At 48.4% G+C, this 23,949-nt stretch overlaps 1 protein-coding gene across 6 annotated transcripts in view; it reads right to left on the bottom strand.

The window, feature by feature from the left end:
• The window catches only part of LOC134945051 (glutaminase kidney isoform, mitochondrial-like), a 1,232,451-nt gene that overhangs the window by 411,290 nt on the left and 797,212 nt on the right, over window positions 1-23,949 (bottom strand). For all 6 annotated transcript variants that reach the window (XM_063934082.1, XM_063934081.1, XM_063934084.1 and 3 more), the window contains 3 exons: window positions 9,877-9,943; window positions 9,615-9,665; window positions 7,845-8,021 (listed from right to left, as the gene is read on the bottom strand). In XM_063934082.1, the coding sequence (XP_063790152.1) occupies window positions 7,845-8,021; window positions 9,615-9,665; window positions 9,877-9,943 (295 nt within the window). The remainder of the gene's footprint in view (window positions 1-7,844; window positions 8,022-9,614; window positions 9,666-9,876; window positions 9,944-23,949) is intronic.

Here is a 23,949-nt window from a genome sequence, read left to right as displayed (position 1 = left end):
CTTCTTCGGTACGAATGCCTAGTTTGGACAATAAGAATTGGGCCTCAGATGGGGTTCTGGCCGTGAGCAGTTTTCCTTGACGCCAGACCAGGATGCGAAAGGGGAAACCCCAGCGGTAGTTGACGTTGTGTTGAGAGAGCAAAGTGGTAATGGGTTTAAAGTCTCTGCGTTTGGCCAAGGTGAGCGGGGATAGGTCTTGGAAGATCTGTAAGGGGACATTCTCAAAGGAAAAAGAACCCAGTCAGCGAACCTCTTTCATAATGGCCTCCTTCGCAGTAAAATAATGCATTCTGAGGATGACGTCTCCGGGTTGGGAAGAATCTTGTGAGCGAGGTCGCAAAGCTCGGTGAGCACGGTCCAGAAGGAGGTGATCTTCAGGAGTGTCAGGGGATAACTGGGTAAAGAGACGCTTGAGGTAAAGTTCAAGGTGGGTCGTTCCAACCTCTTCAGGGATACCACGAATCCTCAAATTGTTTCTTCTTGCGCAGTTATCCTGGTCCTCATGATCTTCCTGTAATTGGGAAATATCCTGGCACATTTGATGGAAGTCGGTCTCAACTGATTGTTGGAACGTCACCACCTCTTCCACCCGCCTCTCAAGTTGATCAGTTCTGGAGCCAATCTCCGCAATGTCGGTCTTCAATGACTGGAGGGCTGGGACAGAGGTCTTAACATCTCTAACCTCTTTGAGGAGAGAGAGGAAGTCTCATCGGGTGATGGGAGTGAGATCGTCGGCTTCAGATTCGGAGTGACTGTGAGAGTGTTCAGGAATATCAAATCTACTATTGGCAGGGGTGCCTTTTTTTTTTATAAGGAAGGGTGTTACGTCAGACCCCTGAGATTTTTTACCTCCTTCAGGCATCTTGTGAGGACGATAAGGTGGGGATAGATGGCAAGATAGTAGGTAGAGAGGTTGCTCCAGCAGCTCGGCTCAGGGCCAGGAGGGGCTGCAGTAATGCAGGACAAAAATTCTTCGACTCTATGGGAGCTCTGTATGGTATGAAGAGACAGGCAGGGTCAAGTAGATATTGCTAATTGAAAGTCCCAGTGCAATTGGGTCTATCCACCACAAGAGGGAGCCAGATAGTCAGAATTAGTGACTGCCAGAGATATGGGAGCACGGCCTCTTCAGCAGTGAAAAAAAATATGTATATGCTGCCCCTTGGTTACTCACCCCTCTCCAGGGCCAATGCAGGGAGCACAGCAGCAAGGTGAGGCCTGGCCACTGTCCAGCCAGTGACCAGGACACCTCCCAAGCCAGATGACAGTCCTGCAGTAGAGGAGAAGCAATGGCCGCCGGAGCACAGGAGCCTCCCGGCGACACCAGGGCAGGTAGGAGCTTGGTCTGGGCTGTAGGAGCGGCAACGGGAGCTGTGGAAGGCAGCGGGCACCAGATTGAGTGTAGCGGGGGTCTATGCGGCCGTCCGGAGGCCCGGTGACCGCATCCAGTGTGTCCCGGCAGTCCGCGTTGGGGGCACCTCTAACTCGAGGTCACGGCTGTTGGGGGACGGGAAGGCCGCGGACAGCCGGAGGACAGACTCCAGTGCGGCGCAGAGATGGCAACATAGTCACTTTTAAAGGGACTCACCACTTGCTGAGGAGGGTGGAGGGGATGGCTCCCACGAAGACTGCACTGGAGATAGGAAAGAGTCACGGATCCCTGGGGCCACCGGCTGGGTGACTAGAAATCCACAGGAGTGTGTGAAAGGCAGCTGCCAGGTTCCAAACCAGGCTATGGCGTCAAGGGAGGTGATAGATTGTAATCCGCGGGGATACTCCAGGTGGCTCCTCCTGGCTCTGCAAAGGCTCCTTCCCAGCAGTAATACTCAGATGGGGCAGAGGGGGGCAGGACACTGGCCAGCAGCAGAGGAGGACACCTGCGGGGGAAACTGCTGAGAGCTGGCGGGAGCTGCAGCCAAGATGGCCGCCGGGATCCGAGGCTCTGGATGAGCGGTGCTACGGCGGGTCTCCGTGTCCACGATCACCCCGCTGCAGACAGTGACGGGGCAGCAGTGGAGCAGTAGAGGGGGGCAGCAGTGCCAGACAGCCGCGGCAAGCCCTGCTGGCGTGAGTGTTTCGGACCACAGCGTCCTGGTAGTCTCCGGCGGCCGGCACAGCAACTCAAGTCTCAGGTTCTGTGGTGGAGAAGGCCGCAACCTGCGGGAGCGAGAGAAGACGCTCCCCGGAACAGCAATCGAGCTCCACGGCGCCATGAAGCAGTAAGGAGCAGGATTGGGGAGGCAGGAAACCGAGGGTGCATGGTAAATGGGCCAAAAGATGAAACAAGGTAGGAGCTCCAGTTAAACACGTTATGCTCCTTTGCCTGTTAGGCCATGCCCCCCCACGTAAGATATTTTACGTCCACCTCCTGTAACAGTTCAAACCAGTCTTATTGGAGGAACTGCAGCACCACATTGAGATCCCAAGGCACCATGGGAGGCACAAAGGGAGGTTGGAGGTGCAGAACACCTTTCAAGAATGTCTGGACCTCAGGGAGAGAAGCCAATTGTTTCTGAAAGAAAATGGACAAGGCCGAAATATGTACTTTTATGGAGCCCAGACGCAGGCCCATATCCACGCCTGCCTGCTGAAAAAGCAGGAAAAGTCCCAGGTGAAATTCTACCGCAGAATAATTTCTGCTCTTACACCAATAGACGTATTTCTTCTTGGCTTGGATCATAGTCGGGATAACCTTGTTAGGGATCCCTCTCCTGGCTAGAATCAGCCGTTCAACTTCCATGCCGTCAAACGTAGCCGCGATAGGTCCTGATAGCTGAACAGGCCCTGTTGCAGAAGATCCTCATGAAGAGGTAGAGGCCACGGGTCTTCGAGGAGCATCTCCAGAAGGTCCACATACCAGGCCCTTCTTGGCCAGTCCGGAGTAATGAGTATTGCTTGAACCTTTTCCCTTTCTATTTGTTTTAGAATTCTTTGGATCAGAGAAAGTGGAGGAAACACGTACACCATCTGATAGACCCATGGAGTTGTCAGTGAGTCTATCGCCTGTGGGTCTCTTGGCCTGGAACAATACCACCTGAGCTTCTTGTTGAGACGAGAGGCCATCATGTCGATCTGTGGATATCCCCATCGACTTGTCAAGCACCTGAACACTTCCGGGTGAAGGCCCCACTCCCGCTGGTGCAGGTCATGTCTGCTAAGGAAGTCTGCTTCCCAGTTGTCTACTCTCGGAATGAAATCAGCTGACAACGCCACAGCATTTATTTCTGCCCAGAGGAGAATTCTTGACATCTCTGACATTGCTGCTCTACTTTTTGTTCCGCCCTGTCGGTTTATGTACGTTACTGCCGTCACATTGTCCGACTGGACCTGAATTGCCCGATCTTGAAGAAGATGTGAGGCCTGCAGAAGGGCATTGTATGTATATGGCCCTGAGATCCAGAATGTTGATTGGAAGGATGACTTCCTGACTTGATCATCTTCCCTGAAACTGCACCCCCTGAGTGACTGCTCCCCAACCTCTGAGGCTTGCATCTGTGGTTAACAGAATCCAGTTCTGAATTCCGAACCTCCGTCCTGCGACGAGGTGAGAAGACTGTTGCCACCACAGAAGGGAGATCCTGGCCTTTTGCGACAGACGGATCCTCTGGTGCATGCGAAGATGCGATCCGGATCATTTGTCCAACAGATCGAGCTGGAAGGGTCTTGCGTAAAACCTTCCATATTGAAGTGCCTCGTAAGAGGCCACCATTTTCCTCAGAAGGCGAATGCACAGATGCACCGACACCCGGGTTGGCTTCAGGACATCCCAAACCATCGACTGGATTACCAATGCCTTTTCCAACGGAAGGAACACCTTTTGTGACTACGTGTCCAGTATCATTCCCAGGAATGGGAGCCTCCGTGTTGGCTCTAGGTGAGATTTCTGAAGTTTCAGCATCCACCCGTGATCCTGGAGGAGTTTGGTTGAGAGAGCAATGCTGTCCAGCAACCTCTCCCTGGATGGCGCATTTATCAGGAGATCGTCCAGGTACGTAATTATGTTCACTCCCTGTTTGCGGAGTAGAAACATCATCTCTGCCATCACCTTGGTGAATACCCTCGGTGCTGTGGAGAGACCAAATGGAAGGGCCTGGAACTGATAGTGCAGTCATGCAGTGCAAACCGTAGATAAGCCTGATGAGGCGGCCAGATCGGAATATGATAACCAGAGACACTAGGAATTCCCAATCCTCCAGACCGGAGATCACAGCTCTCAGAGACTCCATCTTGAATCTGAACACTGGTAAGTATGGGTTCAAAGACTTGAGGTCTTACTGAAGAATCGGTACTACGAACAAGTTGAAATAGTACCCCTTGTTTAGTAGATGAGGTGGAACTGGAACAATGACTTGAGTCTGTACCAGTTTTTGGATGGCATGCTGTAAAGTTATACTTGGCTCTTGTGAAACTGGCAAGCCTGATTTGAAAAATCTGTGAGGTGGGAGCTCTTGGAACTCCAGTCTGTAGCCCTGGGAAGTAAGATCTATGGCCCAGGGATCCTGGCACGAATTTGACCAGATCTGACCAGTATTGTAGACGGGCTCCCACCTGACAGCCCTCCAGGCATTGCGGTCCAACGTCATGCTAAAATCTTTGAGGAAGCAGAGCCTGAGCTCTGTTCCTGAGCACCTGCAGTTGCTGGTTTGCGTGGTTTACCTCTTGCGCTGCTGGAGGACGTAGAAGCACCTCTGGATTTGCCCTTGAACTTGGCCGTCCGAAAGGACTGTAACTTAGAAGCTGAATAAGTCTTCTTGGTTGGGGGGGCTGCGGAAGGAAGATACGTAGACTTACCCGCAGTAGCTGCGGAGATCCATTTGTCTAGTTCATCTCCGAACAAGGCCTCTCCTGTGAATGGTAGGCCTTCCACGCTTTTCCTGGAGTCCGTGTCAGCAGTCCATTGGCGTAGCCACAAGCCCCTGCGTGTCGACACTGCCATAGCGGTGGTGCGTGCGTTAAGTACGCCTATTTCCTTTATGGCTTCCACCATTAAGTTTGCTGTATATGCTGGAATAAGACAACATCCCCCCTAGATAAGGAATCTGTGTACACTGCAGAGGGAAAATGGCACTGGTGAGCTGCTGGATCCTGTCATAGTGAAGCCCCGCCCCTTCAATGGCACGCAGTCTTCCTGCTTTTTTTATACTGGCTGAGGAATCTGGTGCTTAAAATGGAGAGAAACCGTTTTAAGGCTGCATTGCCAGTCTGGGTACTGTGTACAGTGTACTGAGACGCAGTTGTGTACTGTGACTGGAGACGCATTCCGCCCCAGTTAGAAGCCGTGCGTCTCCGTACCCTCGTGCCGCCATAATTGCCGGCGCCCCGCTAACCAGGGCACCGGCTCAGTACTCACCACTCTTAATTCTTCTGGCTCTGTTAGGGGTGGTGGCGTGCTGTGGGAATGTACGCTCGCCGTGGTGGGGCTTGCGAATAGTTCCCTCAGGAGCTCAGTGTCCTGTCAGCTGGGAACGGGACCATTAACCCTTCAAGAGGTTGGGCCATTCCCCTTCCTAAGTCCCACGAAGAAGGCAGGCTTGTGCCAACCAGCCCTGCCTGAAAATAACAAACAGAGAAAATAAATGCAGAAAACTCTTCAGAAGCTTCCTTCAGCGTGACCGGCTCCTCCGGGCACATTTTCTAAACTGAGTCTGGTAGGAGGGGCATAGAGGGAGGAGCCAGCCCACACTATCAAATTCTTAAAGTGTCCACGGCTCCTAGTGGACCCGTCTATGCCCCCTGGTACTAAATGGACCCCAGTATCCTCTAGGATGTAAGAGAAATAAAAAACAAATCCCCCAGTACAAGATCCCTCTTCCTTCTGTACCAGGGATGGTCATCGACCATCGATAATTCTAATTCATCGATGGTTGATGACCGATGTCGAATACTTTTACCATTGATGGGGGGGAAGCAGATGGTTTCCCACCATCGATGGTTCACTGCTACCGAATATTTATTTATTTTTAATCTCAGTGTCAGGGCACTGCGTTTAGCCCCTCCCTGACACCCACAAAGCCACACCCCCTGACTCTGATTGGCCTGCATTTCATTATACAGAAATGCAGGGGTAACCTCAAAGGGTTTTACACCATGGAGGTTATCCATCAATGGTACCATTAATACTAGCGATGGTGACCATCGATGGATAACCCGAAGGCCATCCCTACTCTGTACAGCTATCAGCCACTTCTATCATGGACTGTTCTGAACTCCAATTGGCTGTTGAAGTTCAGTGCTGGACCAACAACTGCACTGCCTGAAAATAGGCAGATTTTGCGGAGAGTGAGCAGACAGAAGGAAAGTCCTTAGTGCAAAGGATGGTAAGTACCAATAATATGCTGTCCAAACTTTCTGACAACAGGGAATATGGCTATACAGATGTGTCCTCATAAATCTAACCTCAATATGCCACGCAGCGTGTGATGCCTGGCGCAAGTGAGCCGCCAGGTTCCCGTGCAACTCTATCGTCAGGCATCTTTTTTGTCAGAAAATGCGCCTTAAGGTGCATACACAGTGCGATGTAACCTTACGATTTTGACTATATAGTCAAAATCGTAAGGAAGTTAGTGCACATCGTACCGTGTGTATACAGTTTGCGATACCGATGCGCGCTCCCGTAATGTCAGTATCACAAGAAAAGATAGACTGTGCAGGCAAGTCAATCTTGACTATATTGTGTTCAATCTAGTACATGGTATAGTAAAAATTGGCACTTACTCAAAATCTTAGTGTCAAAATCTTAATTAAAGATAGTCAATATCGGTGGTTCAGGGCCTCGCGCAGTTCAGTGGAAATCACAAAGTCAAAATCGTAGATAGTCAATATCACACCGTGTGTATGCACCTTTAGTCACAACTCAATGTAACTAGGATGCACCAGGACTGTATTGATTAATTTGATGTGCGGCACTCGCATATTGGGGGTCATTCCGAGTTGATCGATCGCTAGCAGTTTTTTGCAGCCGTGTGAACGCTTGTGTAGCAGAGCGCCTGCAAACACATTTTGTGCAAAACAGGACCAGCCATGTAGATACTTATCCTGTGTGATGATTGCTGCGACGAGTGACACGGTAATGACGTCAGATACCCGCCCGGCCACGCCTGCGTTTTTCCAAACACTCCCAGAAAACGGTCAGTTGACACCCAGAAACGCCCTCTTCCTGACAATCTCCTTGCGATCAGCTGTGCGACTGAAAGCTTCGCTAGAACCTGTGCAAAACCACGATGCTCTTTGTACCCGTACGTCGCGCGTGCACATTGCGGTGCATACGCAGGCGCAGATTAGCCGTTTTTGCCCCTGATCACTACGCAGCGAACAACGGCAGCTAGCGATCAACTCGGAATGACCCCCATTGAGTCTGAATACATAGCACAACAGAATATGTATTGGAAAAAAGCTGCTACTGCTATATTGTTGCACTTTGTATACAGATTCAGCAACTCAGTCACACACAGATCTACAATTTAATCAGCAGCAATTTAATCTACTTGTGTGTCCTAGCTGCATCGCACCGAGATTAAGAAGCATTTTCGTCAAAAAAGGACGCAAAAATTAAGACCGACACTGGCAGAGTCTCGCACCAATGATGTACGAGGGTAGTTTGTGAAATAGGTATGCAAATGATGCATGTGAAAGCATACTTTGCCATTGGTCCAGCATCAATCACAAAAGAAACCTCACCAAGATTCTGCTCAGGGCACCAATTAGTCTAAAGCCAGTCCTGGTTATAACAATATGCATTGGTATTGTCATGTATGTATCATATATTATCATCATGACAAAATAAACAAAAATAATCTAAAATAATTCTACAAATATACACATGTTTACTTCTAACAGTCTCTTACATGAAAAGCAAATTGCCCTGAGAAGTCATACATCCCACATGAATGCATTAAGCTTAGAGTGTTCCTCACTGCTTCTGGGCTCAGCACTCTTTCGCCTGTTATTGGACAGAAGCCACCATTAGCCAATGTTGCTGCCATTACACTGGCAGATTCACAAGTCACTTCAATGGAGCACAACTGCATAGAAAAACAAAACAATTAGCATGGTAATATAAACAATTATAAAAGGTGTTTGGTTTAAGGGAAAACTCTGCTGGTTATAACCAAAACTACAGTCTATATGAGTATCACACACAACTTAAGAATAATATTTGATAATGAAAATAGCTTAATAATTTTAGACTGATTAAACAGACCAGCACAACCTAATTTATGGAGAGCAATTAATGTAACTGAAGGCTAGTGTACTTACTGATATAATGACTGCATTTATACACTTACATGGATACAAACTAACCGTGATACCCAAAATGGCAAATTGCTCAAATCAATTTATTAGTCCATTACAGGTGATTGCAAAACATTAAATATATGCCCAGCACACAATAATGGACCAGTAAATGACTGGTCCATTATAGCAGACTGGTGGAACTCGGTATTGTTTTTTTAATTGCTACAAACTAACCTACACTAAAGAGTTAATGAAAGCATTAACAACATAAAATTTATATAATCATGATCAAGGTAGTTTTTTGTACAGTCTGAAGAGAAACGAAGATAGCTATTCTGCTAGTATATAATATATGTAAATATTTAAATGTGCTCTAATAATTGTTGTCTGAAAAGGGATACATGTTTTTCGAATGGTCTGACCATTGTTCTCCAACTAATCCTCCGATGCATTCATGTTACGTTGATGGAGGAGTCGAACAGTGCTATGTCAAGGGCAGGCGCTCATAAAACTAGACAGCCAGGCCTAAAACAGTCCCCTGCAGAGTCAGTCACCCCTTGATGAGTGCATACCTAGTGACAAATACTACTGGCAGGGCACTGAGGACATCTGGATAGATACAGTGCATGTTAATTATTTTTGCGCACCTCTAATCCACAATGTACTGCAGGTGCAATGTGTAATAGCGTTCCAGAAAGCAATTCACACCTACCTGAGGGGGTAATTCAGACCTGATCGCTGTTGTGCGAATTTGCTAGGCAGACGATTATCGAACAACTGTGCATGCGTACAGATCATAATGTGCATGCGCGAGGCCAAACAGGAAGCAGACATTTGGGGGGTGGTAACTGGACGTTTTCTGGGAGTGTCAGGAAAATCGCAAGCGTTCCCAAACATTTTTAGGGAGGGTGTGTGATGTCAGCTCTGGCCAGATCAGTCTGTTTCTTTTGCTCTGTAGGATAAGTCCTGGGCTATGCACAGACTGGAAAAAACATTCGACAGTGAGTGAGTCGGGAACGGATTTGCAGCTGACCGGCTTTTGAAAAGCTTTTTCGCACAGCGTATACAGACTTGCATGAGGCGGAATTTCACTCTGTCTGGGCGGCGAGTATCCTATCGCAAACCTCTGCAAATTCGCAGAGGAGCAATCAAGTCTGAATTAGGCCCAGAGTCAATTTCCATGTGACTGATGTGGAGGGTGGAGACTGTATGCCTGTGATGTACTTACACACACTGACCAACCAGCAAAGTGTCCTTAGAGACTGCATTATTATAATGTTCTATATGTCAGTAAAAAAAAACAAAAAAACAACAACTCCTGTGAAGCCTTAGCCATTACTTACAAATGTCTTAAATATTAGAAGAATCAACTTTCTTACCTGGAAATAAAAATCTAAGGTTCCAACCATATCAGTGTTCTCTGGAAAACACTGTGATTTAAAACAAAAAGTAAAGAAAACCATTAACAATTTACTATTAGAATTAAGTTAATTATTCATGCCATTTAAACAAATATTATACATAGAAACATGTGTATATATATATATATATATATATATATAAATAATATAAATTTAAATGCACAGTAAACTGTAAATTATTTAAAGAACATGGAATTTGAAAGAATAAAAAATTAGAAACCTTTTTCTCTTTTAAGTAATATCCAATAGCAAAATTCCTGTCCCCACTTTCTCTCTCAGACTGGAACCTAGAAACACAAAATTTTTAAAATATATACAGTAAGTGGCATAAAATGTACAAGATAAAGCAGGTCAAGTAATACCACCATATATGTCACTTTTTATTTCTAAGGATTTGCAATACATAAATTTCACATTTCTTCAGGACAGGAATAAAAGATTTCAATAATAAAAAAAAAAAAATCCCAATTTTAATAGGCATAAACGTGATGTTTTGAGGAAGTTAACATTTCAAAACCACGGACAAAAATATAAAAACAGATTTCTAAAAAAACACAATTAACTTAAAAAAGCTTGTTGATGAGGAAATCAGTTTTGTGTCTTTGCAGGTGTACGTGCCAAGTCACCACTCACTCATTAGTGCAGTAAAGTGTAAACTTAAGAAACTTAATGACCGTTCAAATCTGAATATATTTTTTTTTAAATCGCCTGATGAGACCAACAAGATGTCAGGGCACCAGTTACACAGCAGTATGGTTTTAAAATGTAGCAAGTCTCTTAGTTTCAATATTACATTAGATAACAAGATTTATGGTAAGAACTTACCGTTGTTAAATCTCTTTCTGCGAGGTACACTGGGCTCCACAAGGATTAACATCTGGGGTGTAGAGTAGGATCTTGATCTGAGGCACCAACAGGCTCAAAGCTTTGACTGTTCCCAAGATGCATAGTGCCACCTCCTCTATAACCCTACCTCCGTGCACAGGAGCTCAGTTTTCGTTAACCAGTCCAATGCAGTAGCAGGTAACAGAGACAACAGTCGCTAGAAGCCACACACACATTACACTCGCGACAGGAGAGGGTGTCAGCGGCTAATGCCATACCAACCCAAAGAAGCAAAGTGCGTCAGGGTGGGCGCCTTGTGGAGCCCAGTGTACCTCGCAGAAAGCTATTTAACAACGGTAAGTTCTTACCATAAATCTTGTTTTCTGCTGCGGGGTACACTGGGCTCCACAAGGATGAACATCGGGGATGTCCTAAAGCAGTTACTTATGGGAGGGGACGCACTGTAGCGGACACAAGAACCCGACGTCCAAAGGAAGCATCCTGGGAGGCGGAAGTATCGAAGGCATAGAACCTTATGAACGTGTTCACTGAGGACCACGTAGCCGCCTTGCACAATTGTTCAAGAGTCGCATCACGGTGGGCCGCCCAAAAAGGTCCAACAGACCGAGTAGAATGGGCTTTGATGGTAGCAGGAGCTGGCAGACCAGTCTGTACATAAGCATGTGCAATTGCCATTCTAATCCATTTGGCCAAGGTCTGCTTGTTAGCAGGCCAGCCACGTTTGTGAAATCCAAACAGCACAAAGAGAGAATCAGACTTCCTAACGGAGGCAGTTCTCTTCACATAGATACGGAGAGCCCGTACCACATCCAAAGACCGCTCTTTGGAGGACAACTCAGGAAAACTAAAGGCTGGAACCACAATCTCCTGGTTAAGGTAGAAGGTAGACACCACCTTAAACAAATAACCAGGGCGCATTATAAGAACCGCCCGGTCACGGTGAAAAATCAGAAAGGGGGACTTACAGGATAAGGCAACTAAGTCCGAGACCCTTCTAGCAGAGGCAATAGCAAGCAAACACAAAACCTTAAGGGAAAGCCACTTAAGATCTGCAGACGCAAGAGGTTCAAAAGGATACTCCTGCAAGGCCTCCAGAACCACTGACAAATCCCAAGGGGCCACTGGTGGTACATAAGGAGGTTGAATCCGTAACACCCCCTGAGTGAAAGTATGAACATCAGGCAGGGTAGCAATCTTTTTCTGAAACCATACAGACAAGGCAGAACTGTAAACCTAGAGGGATGCCAGACGAAGGCCTAAGTCCAGGCCCTGTTGTAGGAAGGCGAAAAGTTTGGCCGTACTAAACTTGTAAGCATCATGATTGTTAGATGCGCACCAAGAAAAGTAAGAATTCCAGACCCTATGGTAAATCCGAGCAGAAGCTGGCTTACGGGCCCTCAAAATACAGTAGTATGAATGACCGCCTCAGAAAAACCGTTGACCCTCAAGACGGAAGCTTCAAGAGCCTCGCCGTCAAAGCCAGTCGGGCCAAATCCTGGTATTCACAAGGGCCATGAACGAGGTCTGGTCATTGTGGAAGTAGAAGGGGACGCTCTATCGAGAGACCCTGTAGATCTGAGAACCCGTGCCGTCTGGGCCACGCCGGAGCGATCAGAAGCAGGATTCCTCCTCCTTGTTTGAACTTCCTTAGTACTCTGGGCAGGACTGACACCGGAGGGAACACATATGGTAGCTGAAAGCTCCATGGGATTGCCAGTGCGTCTACAAACACCGCTTGAGGATCCCTTGTCCTTGTTTCGAAGACCGGAACCTTGTGATTGTGTCGAGACGCCATCAAGTCCATATCTGGAAGGCCCTACTTGTCCACGAGGAGTTGAAATACTTCTGGATGAAGGCTCCACTCTCTGGCGTGTACGTCCTGACGACTGAGAAAGTCAGCCTCCCAAGTTGAGGATCCCCGGAATGAACACTGCCGATATGGCTGGCAGATGGCGTTCCACCCATTGAAGAATCCTTGATACTTCCCTCATCGCCATGCGGCTTCGAGGGCCGCCCTGATGATTTATGTACGCCACCGTGGTGGCATTGTCTGATTGTACTGTCTGTTCTGTATCAAATGCTGGGTCAGGTTCAGTGCATTGAATACCGCCCGCAGTTCCAAAATGTTAATCGGGAGGAGAAACTCCTCCTTGGTCTACCGACCCTGAAGGGAGGGTTGCTCCAACACCGCGGCCCAACCCCTCAGACTGGCATCCGTCGTCAGAAGGACCCAGTTGGAGATCCAGAAGGGACGACCCCCGCTCAATCGGTGGTCCTGAAGCCACCAGCTCAGTGACAGACGGACCTCCAGAGACAAAGAGATCATATGAGACCTGATCCAGTGAGGCAGGCCATCCCACTTGGCCAGAATCAACTTCTGTAGAGGGTGGGAATGGAATTGAGCGTAATCCACCATGTCGAAGGCCGACACCATGAGACCCAGTACTTGCATTGCCAAATGTATCGACACTTGCGGACGACATAGGAAGCATCAAATCTTGTCCTGAAGTTTCAGGATCTTCTCCTGAGACAAGAACAACCGCTGGTTGTGAGTGTACAACAATGCCCCCAGGCGTACCATGCTCTGAGCAGGGACCAGGGAAGATTTCTTCCAGTTGATGAGCCACCCGTGAGTTTTCATAAACTGGATTGTCACATCCAAAAGAATTTCTGGGGAATTTGCCAGGATCAGCAAGTCGACTAGATACGGGAGGATCCTGATCCCCTGACGGCGTAGCAAAGCCGTCATTACCGCCATGATTTTGGTGAATACCCGCAGAGCCGTGGCCAAACCAAAAGGTAACACCCGAAACTGGTAATGAAGGTTGCCCACCGCAAACCTCAGGTACTACTGATGTGACATTGCAATAGGAATATAGGTAGGCATCCTGTATGTTCAGGGAGACCATATAGTCCCCAGGCTCCAAGGCCAGAACAATAAAGTGTAGAGTTTCCATATGAAACTTGGAGACCCTCACATACTTGTTCAAATACTTGAGATTGAGAATGGGCTGCGAGGACCCGTTCGGTTTCGGGACTAGAAACAGCGGTGAATAGTACCCTTTGCCTCTCTGAGCAAGAGGCACCTGTACTACCACTTCTGTGTCCAGGAGGAACTGTACCACCGAATGAAGAGTATTTGCCTTCACCGGATCCGAAGGGACATCTGTCAGGCAAAATCGATGAGGGGGACGATTCTTGAAGGATACGGCGTAACCTCGAGTGATGACTTCCCGTACCCAGGCATCGGAAGTGGTTTTCAACCATTGCCAGGGAAATCCTAGAACTCGGCCCCCCACCATGGGATCTCCCAGAGGGAGGCCCACCCCATCATGCGGCAGGCTTGTCTGTTTTGGAAGCAGGCTGACGGGCAGCCCAGGCCCGCTTGGGTCTGGGTTTAGCAGGTGTGGAAGTACGAGCTTGGTACGCCTGCACTTTTGCCTTTCCTGGAGGACGAAAGGAGCGAGAGAAAGTACTTTTAGCCTTCGGCGCCGTACTCGGTAGGCAAGCCGTTTTAGCAGAAGCTAAGTCAGCCACGATCTTATTGAGGTTTTCTCCGAAAAGAACGTCTCCCTTGAAAGGAAGTACCTCCAGGGTTTTCTTAGAATCCAGATCCACAGACCAGGATCTCAACCAAAGGATACGTCGAGCTAATATGGACGTAGTCGCAGACTTGGCCGCCAGCACCCCGGCATCGGAAGCCTCCTCCTTAAGATAATGAGAAGCCGTGGTAATATATGAGAGACATTGTCTAGCATGATCAGACGCGTTGGAAGGTAGCTCCACCTCCAGCTCCTGAGCCCATGCTTCAACAGCTTCAGCAGCCCATGTCGCTGCAATGGTTGGCCTATGCACACCCCCTGTTAGGGTGTAAATTGCCTTTACACAACCATCCACACGTCTATCCGTTGGTTCCTTCAGAGAGGTGACGGTAGACACTGGAAGAGCTCAGGAAACTACCATCCGTGCCACATGAGAACCTACAGGCGGAGGAGTTTCCCAATTTTTACATAGCTCCGCAGAGAAGGTAGCAAGCCAACATTTTCTTATGAGGCGTGAACTTTGTTCCTGGATTTTCCCAGGATTCCTGACGTATGTCAGCCAGGTGTTGAGAACGCTTTTTAACCACTTTCTTACGTTTAAATCTGTCCGGATGTTTAGGCACAGGCTCAGGTTCAGGTTTATCAGAAATTTGAAGAATCAGCCTGATAGCCTCAATCAAATCAGGGACATCCACCTGGGACCGTCCCTCCCCATCTGAAGCATCAGAGTCAGTGTCTGTGGGGTCAGTGTATGCGCCATCCTCATCAGAGGAAGTGTCTGAAACGGTGGTGGATTGTGAGGAAGTTTACAAGATGCCTTAGTCTTAGGCAAGAGAGAGAGTTAGACTTCTTTTTAGTCAGTGATTGGTTCAAGAGCAGTAACTGTGATGAGATCTGATCTGCCCATGACGGATTGACTGTAGGGACCATAAACTGCTGTACTGGCACAGGCGGTCCCACAGGGGGCGTAAATTTAGTTACCAGCTTATTATTTTAATAATGTGGAGAAGGTAGCTCAGGGTGGGTCATTGTGGACCCCCGTTGCTACAAACCCACTGGGGGGCAAAGAACCCCCAGAACCTGAACTCTCTGCTGCCATGTGTTTTCCTCAAATGAGACTGCAGCAGCACCACCACTCAATGTGGGATCAGCCCCAGTTCCGTTGCCCCTTGCAGCTGACATAATGAGAAGCTTAATATCAGGCAACCTAGAACAATATTAGCAGCACTATATCTAGCAACAACTCCCAGTGTAGTGTTATCAGCACAAACCGGGAACCCAAGAGATATATGGTGACCAGAAATCACAGAGAAAAATACACAGTAACTATATCCTGTGAAACACCTATATAGTCTAATAAACCTGACGCACTTAGCACCCTCAGGTTACAGAATATAGGGGTAGCAGGCTGAGCTAAATACACAAAATGGCAGCCACTCAACAGCTACATGCACACACACAGAAAGTCACAATGTACAATGTAGAAATTATAACATACAATAAGACTGCACTGGACTAGCAATACAAAGTAATACTCAGTAGAGCTATATATAAACAGTAGATATAGCAAAACACAGCAAACATTGGATGTATATCACAGGGTGTTTGTACCACACAACCATGTCTGTATGCCCTCTTTCTTAACTAACACTGTCCACTGAGAGGTAGAATACTTAAGTGTCCTGTAAAATGCACAGCGCTGACGTGCAGGCGGCTTTACAGAGGAGGATTTGCCCAAGCAGTCCCAGGAAAAGCGCAGCTCCGTGTAATGGCGGCTGACAGGGAGTGAGGGAGAGATATGCAGCTCCAGGGCGGGAACATTTGCCTAAATTGCGCACTGGTGCTGGGGGGAGGTGCTACAGGTCAGGCCTTATCCCCCGTGCTGGCATCCCCGCCAGGCGCTTCGGGCAGTCAAACAAATGGTTTTATGAAGAAAACCGACCTGTGTCCAGTGCCCTGGTGGCTAGTGGAGCACCTGCCCCTTACAGTGTCCACGCCAGCGCGCGGCCCGCCTCCCACCGGCCGCGCTGGATCGCGATTATAGTGGGCCTAAGAGACCCCTTACCTCCCCCTGTATGCGGCCACGCGATCTGGGAGGACAGCGGCAAGCGTGTGACTGACTAGAAGAACACCGGAGCCTCCGCTGTAATTACCCGGCAACCAGGGCGAGGGAAAATACAGTGCTGCTGGGGTAGTGATGGAGCTCCAGCAGGGGATGTCTGACTGACATCCATACACAGCTGAAGCACTTGAAGCCTTCAAATGTCTTTCTTCTTGAAACAGCTTTTCTTTAGGGCTGCAGGAGCAGCCTCCCTGTTGACTGCCTGCTTACTGCAAGGTACCAACTACAAAACTGAGCTCCTGTGCACGGAGGTGGGATTATAGAGGAGGCGGCGCTATGCTTCTTGGGAACAGTCAAAGCTTTGAGCCTGTTGGTGCTTCGGATCAAGATCCTACTCTACACCCCCGATGTTAATCCTCGTGAAGCCCAGTGTACCCAGCAGCAGAAATAATTACATTTAGTGCATGTCTATGGCTGTGCTTAAAAATGAAAAAAGGCAGTTTTAAAAATAATATATATATTTTGAGCCGGGCTGTCCTGTAAGGTTTTGTAGGGGTTTTTTCTGTGTATATCAGGACAGAGAAAATAGTGCATGCATTTAGTAGTGGTATTGGGATCAGTACGAGATCCCGGCTGTCGGGATCCCGGCGGTAAGGAGACCGACGCCGTGAGCCCAACGGCGAGTGCAGCGTGTCCCCTCGCGGGCTCGCTGCGCTTGTCACACTTCGGTCGCCACAGGTTTCTATTCCCCTCCGGGTGGTGGCGTGGACCACTACCCAAGAGGGGTAACCGACCGCCAGTATTTCAACTGTTGTCTGGATTCCGGCGTCGGTATCCTGACCGCCGGGATTCCGAAAGGTGGTCAATTGACTGCCTCCCTGATATTGTGGTATTACAAATGTAGGGCCATTTCAAAGCATCTAACATTACATATCTACTGTCCATTAAGTGAACAATACTACATAACTTCAAAATAGATTTAAAAAATGATTAAAATGTACTATTACAAGATTAGAGGAATTGTATGTGCTTTTATAGATGTTATTTACTTTCTTTGCTGAAAAACTTAGGTTTACATTTAATTAAAAATTCTGGTAACAGCGATTTATCTTAAAAGATGAGAATTCAGCCCTATTTGTAAATTTCTTTATGAAAAGAAATAAAAATGTACCATACAATACCCAGCAAAACAGTCTTAACAGATGGAAAGCTAATCAGATTTGACACCCCTCAGACAGCTAGTTCTCACTTTGCTCTGACTCCTCCTTCACTCATGGGGAAAAACCGACCCCTTCTCAATGGCTGAGCTATAGTGTCTCTTCTTTGAGGTGACAATTATGTTCCCTTATGAGTCCACTGACTCATGACGTCTCATGCCCTAGCGTATATAAAACATTATGGTTAATATGGTTAAATATCCTTATACAGTGTTCACTATGTTCACTAGTTCTTATGCAAGCTATTTGAGTATGTCCCCTCTTCTCCTGCTCCTCTTCTATGCTCTCTCTCCTTACAGAACCTTTTGTTTTCCATGAGCAAGATTGTTCATCTTTTTGGGATATAACGACTGCTCCAACTTTCGATTTACCAATACCTAAAGGCCTTACCAAACATGGGATCAGATAACCTCCAACCCCACCATCTCCTTTCCCTTCTACCATTAATACCACTACACATATATATTTATTTTATGGAATGTGGCAGGCTTAAACTCGGCCATAGAAAAATAGGATTTTGGTTACCTACAGATGTATCCACATTTATCTTGACGGTTAATAGGATTAACTGTGACTGGCCAGTCAGACTTAATCCCCTGCTGTAATGACTTAATCCCCTGCTGTATTGTTCTCTGTATTGTATTGCAGTTGAGAAGAATAGCTGAAGGGTTTATGCTAATAAGTCATGTTGTGACTAGGCACAGAAAACTACTCAAGATAATGGTGGATACATCTGTACCGGTAAATCCATTTTCTCGTAGTCCGTAGAGGATGCTGGGGTCCATATTAGTACCATAGGGTATAGATGGGTCCTCCAGGAGCCATTGCACTTTAAGAGTTTAATAGTGTGGGCTGGCTCCTCCCTATATGCCCCTCCTACCAGACTCAGTCTAGAAACTGTGCCCAAGGAGACGACATACTTCGAGAGATAGTGGCAAGATTCATACCAGCTCACACATGCCGGAACAACTCAGAAACAGAAGAAACCGTAAATAACGCAGAACTTACCTAGGAACCAGGCAGTACTGAACTATAAAAACAAAGCAGGAAAACGCAGCGCTGGGCAGGCGCCCAGCATCCTCTACGGACTGCGAGAAAAGAATTTACTGGTAGGTAACCAAAATCCTATTTTCTCTTACGTCCTAGAGGATGCTGGGGTCCATATTAGTACCATGGGGATGTACCAAAGCTCCCAGTATGGGAGGAAGAGCACGGAGGCTCCTGCAATACTGCTTGACCAAACTTGAGGTCATCAGAGGCCAAAGTATCGAACTTGTAAAACTTGGCAAACGTGTTCGACCCACACCAAGTAGCCGCTCGGCAGAGTTGTACAGCCGAGACACCCCAGGCAGCCTCCCAGGAAGAACCCACTTTACCAGTAGAGTGGGCCTTTACAGATCTTGGACACGGCAATCCTGCCGTGGAATAAGCATGCTGGATAGTGAACCTGATCCAGCGTGAAATCGACTGCTTAGACGCAGGACACCCAATTTTTTTGGGATCATAGAGGACAAACAGAGAGTAACTTTTCCTATGATGAGCCGTCCTCTGCACATAAATCTTCAAAGTCATCACAACATCCAAGGCCTTTGAAGCAATTGAGGAGTCAGTAGCCACTGGCACCACAATTGGTTGGTTGATATGGAAAGCCGATACAACCTTAGGCAGGAACTGTGGACGAGTCTTAAGTTCCGCCTTGTCTTCATGGAAGATCAGATAGGGGCTTTTACAAGACAAAGCCCCCAATTCCGACACGCGTCGTGCAGAAGCCAAGGCCAACAAAGTGACCATCTTCCACGTGAGAAACTTGAGATCAGCCTCCTGCAGAGGCTCAAACCAAGCTGATTGCAGGAACTGCAACACCACATCAAGATCCCAGGGCGCCGTTGGCGCCACAAAGGGAGGCTGGATGTGCAGAACCCCTTTCAAAAAGGTCTGAACCTCAGGGAGGACAGCCAATTGTTTTTGGTAGAAGATAGACAAAGCAGAGATCTGGACCTTGATGGAGCCCAATCTCAGTCCCATATCCACCCCTGCTTGCAGGAAAAGGACAAAAAGTCCAAGTTGAAACTCCACCGCAGGAAATATCTTGGACTCACACCAAGAAACATATTTTTTCCAAATGCGATGGTAATTTTAGACGTTACCCCCCTACCTAGCCTGTATCAGGGTAGGAATGACCTCACTCGGTATACCCTTCCGAGCTAAGATCTGACGTTCAACCGCCATGCCGACAAATGTAGCCGTGGTAAGTCTTGATAAGCGACCGGCCCCTGCAGTAGCAGATCCTCCCGAAGAGGTAACGGCCTTGGATCTTTCAGCAGAAGATCCAGTAGATCTGCGTACCAAGCCCTCCTTGGCCAGTCTGGAGCAATGAGGATTGCCAGAACCTTTATTCTTACCAGTTGAAGAACCCTTGGTATCAGAGGAAGTGGAGGGAACACATACACGGACGTGAACACCCACGGTGTTACCAGTGCGTCCACCGCCACTGCCTGTGGGTCTCTCTACCTGGAACAGTACCGCCGCAGCTTCTTGTTGAGGCGGAAGGCCATCATGTCTATGCGAGGAACTCCCCACCAACCGGTTACCTCCTCGAACACCTCCGGATGGAGGCCCCACTCTCCTGGATGGAGATCGTGTCTGCTGAGGAAGTCTGCTTCCCAGTTGTCTACACCTGGAATTAAGATTGCCGACATCGCCACCACGTGCCTTTCTGCCCAGAGGAGGATTTTTGACACCTCTGACATGGCAGCCCTGCTCTTCGTTCCGCCTTGTCGGTTTATATAGGCCACTGTGGTCACGTTGTCCGACTGCACCTGAACAGCCCGATCTTGTAGAAGGTGTGCCGCTTGCAGAAGGCCGTTGTACACGGCTCTTAGCTCCAGAATGTTTATCGGGAGAAGGGATTCTTGATCCGACCACCATCCTTGGAAGGTTTCCCCCTGAGCGACTGCTCCCCAACCTCTTAGACGTGCATCTGTAGTTAGAAGGATCCAGTCCTGAACTCCGAACCTTTGGCCTTCCAGAAGGTGAGGCAGTTGTCTCCACTAGGGGAGCAAAATCCTGGCTTTCGGAGACAGACGGATCCTCTGGTGCATGTGTAGGTGAGATCCCGACCACTGGTCTAGGAGATCCAGCTGAAAGGATCGAGCATGAAACCTTCCGTATTGTAGAGCCTCGTAAGAGGCAACCATCTTCCCCAAAAGGCGGATGCACTGATGAACCGAGACCCGGGTAGGTCTTAAGACATCCCGGACCATTGATTGAATCACCATTGCTTTCTCCACCGGCAGAAACACCCTCTGCACTTCCGTGTCTAGGATCATTCCCAGGAAAGACAGCCTCCTTGTCGGCTCCAGATGAGACTTCGGAAGGTTCAGGATCCAACCGTGCTCCTTGAGCAGATGTGTCGTGAGAGCAATGGATCGCAACAACTTCTCCCTGGACGACGCCTTGATCAGGAGATCGTCCAGATACGGGATTATGTTCACCCCCTGCTTGCGGAGGAGAACCATCATTTCCACCATCACCTTGGTGAAGATCCTCGGTGCTGTGGAGAGGCGAAACGGCAGCGTCTGAAACTGATAGTGATCGTCCAACAGTGCAAAGCTTAGATATGCCTGATGCGGCGACCAAATGGGAATGTGGAGGTACGCATCCTTGATGTCCAGAGACACCAGGAACTCCCCCTCCGTCAGTCCTGAGATGACAGCTCTCACAGATTCCATCTTGAATTTGAACTCCCTGAGATAAGGGTTCAAAGACTTTAAGTTCAGAATTGGCAGTACCGAACCATCCGGTTTCGGTACCACAAAAAGGTTTGAATAATAACCTTTGTTCCACTACTGAGACGGAACTTGAACAATGACCTCTAACACCACCAATTTTCGGATTGCTTCCAGAAGAATTGTTTTGTCTGCCAGCAGAGCCAGCAAGCCTGACTTGAAGAAACGGTGAGGTGGGGGATTTTGAAACTCCAGTCTGTACCCCCTGGACACAATATCCAGCACCCAGGGTCCAGGCCAGACGACACCCAGATGTGGCTGAAATGCCGGAGTCTCGCCCCCACCTGACCTTCCTCTAGGCCTAGCTGTCCACCGTCATGTGGAGGACTTGGGGGTATCAGAAGCAGGCTTCTGCGTTTGGGAACCTGTGGGAGCAGGTTTCTTTCCCTTGGCACGACCACCTCTGAAAAATGTGTTCGAAGGTTTGTTCTTTCTAGGCCTCGCGGGCCGAAAGGGCTGTGACGTGGCTGGTGTAAAAGGCTTCTTCGTAGCCGGTGCAGCTGAGGGGAGAACAGGAGACTTACCCGCGGTAGCCGTGGCAATCCACGCATCCAGCGCCTCCCCAAAGAGAGCTTGACCTGTATAGCCCTCCCGCGTCCGCAGACCTTTGGCGCAGCCAGAGACCCCTGCCAGCCGACACAGACATGGAGGAGATCCCCGCAGCCATGGAACCCAGGTCCTTCATGGAATCTACCAGGAACCCTGCAGAATCCTGAATATTACGTAAAAATAAATCAACGTCACCTCTATCCATCGTAGCTGTTTCCTCCTGCAGAGTGATTGACCACCTGGCAATAGCTTTTGCAATCCAAGCACAGGCTATAGTAGGCCGTAATATAGCCCCTGAAGCCATGTAAAATGATTTTAGGGTAGCATCTACCTTGCGATCCGCCGGGTCCTTCAACGTGGTAGATCCTGGGACTAGCAACACCACCTGTTTGGACAGCCTAGAGACAGAGGCGTTGACTATCGGCGGGGACTCCCAATTTTTTCTATCTTCCTCTGGGAAGGGAATAGCAACCAAGACCCTCTTAGGGATCTGGAATTTCTTCTCCGGAGTTTCCCAGGATTATACTGGCCTGAGTATTTTGAGCTGGCTTGGATCCGCAGACCCCGGCAGGCTGGTCAGTGTAGGGTCAGGTGCTGGCTCAGGGCGCCCCTCACAGCGCCGCACTGAAGTACCGCTGAGCCGTCCAGGAGCGCGGTTGAAACCGCGATCCTACCCTTACGCCACCCTCTTCACACGGACCCCCTGCTTGTAAGGGAGGACAGTGACTCACCTGCAACACTTCAGCTCTGCTAAGGCGTGGCGGCTGGCTGCCGGAGTGAGCGTTCCCCTGTGGCGGGGTGCGATCTGTCCCCTCTGGAGCTCAATGTCCAGTCAGCGGATCAGACCACGCAGGGCGGACACTGCTCCCCCCCCTCAGTCCCTCGATGCAGGCAGGCTGTTGCCAGCAGCCTCCTGTAAAAAAAACAAACTCTAAATAAAACTTTTCCAGGAAAGCTCCCCTAGCTGTGACCGGCTCCTCCGGGCACATTTTCTAAACTGAATCTGGTAGGAGGGGCATAGAGGGAGGAGCCAGTCCACACTATTAACCTCTTAAAGTGCCAATGGCTCCTGGTGGACCCGTCTATACACCATGGTACTAATATGGACCCCAGCATCCTCTAGGACGTAAGAGAAAAAGAAAGTGACTGCACACCTTAAATCTTTTAATCCAAGTATTGTATTCCTGCAGAAGACTCACTGGGTGGATGGACCACATGCCAAGTTATCCAGTACTTGGATAGGTGAATGCACCCACAATATAATATTGTAAAATCCATTAGTGACCTAGAAGGTCATTTTATACTACGAAGCATAAAAATAATAAGATTTTACTCACCGGTAAATCTATTTCTCGTAGTCCGTAGTGGATGCTGGGAACTCCGTAAGGACCATGGGGAATAGCGGCTCCGCAGGAGACTGGGCACAACTAAAAGAAAGCTTTTAGACTACCTGGTGTGCACTGGCTCCTCCCACTATGACCCTCCTCCAAGCCTCAGTTAGAATACTGTGCCCGGAAGAGCTGACACAATAAGGAAGGATTTTGAATCCCGGGTAAGACTCATACCAGCCACACCAATCACACCGTATAACTTGTGATACTATACCCAGTTAACAGTATGAAATATAACTGAGCCTCTCAACAGATGGCTCAACAATAACCCTTAGTTAGGCAATAACTACATACAAGTATTGCAGACAATCCGCACTTGGGATGGGCGCCCAGCATCCACTACGGACTACGAGAAATAGATTTACCGGTGAGTAAAATCTTATTTTCTCTGACGTCCTAGTGGATGCTGGGAACTCCGTAAGGACCATGGGGATTATACCAAAGCTCCCAAACGGGCGGGAGAGTGCGGATGACTCTGCAGCACCGAATGAGAGAACTCAAGGTCCTCCTCAGCCAGGGTATCAAATTTGTAAAATTTTGCAAACGTGTTTGCCCCTGACCAAGTTGCAGCTCGGCAAAGTTGTAAAGCCGAGACCCCTCGGGCAGCCGCCCAAGATGAGCCCACTTTCCTCGTGGAATGGGCTTTTACTGATTTAGGATGCGGCAATCCAGCCGCAGAATGCTCCAGCTGAATTGTGCTACAAATTCAGCGAGCAATAGTCTGCTTAGAAGCAGGAGCACCTATTTTGTTGGGTGCCTACAGGATAAAAAGCGAGTCAATTTTCCTGACTCCAGCCGTCCTGGAAATATAAATTTTTAAGGCCCTGACTACGTCCAGTAACTTGGAATCTTCCAAGTCCCTAGTAGCCGCAGGCACTACAATAGGTTGGTTCAAGTG

The sequence above is a fragment of the Pseudophryne corroboree genome, chromosome 7 (genome assembly GCF_028390025.1).
Source record: "Pseudophryne corroboree isolate aPseCor3 chromosome 7, aPseCor3.hap2, whole genome shotgun sequence".
Lineage (NCBI taxonomy): Eukaryota > Metazoa > Chordata > Amphibia > Anura > Myobatrachidae > Pseudophryne > Pseudophryne corroboree.
This window is presented reverse-complemented; position numbering and strand designations above follow the sequence as displayed.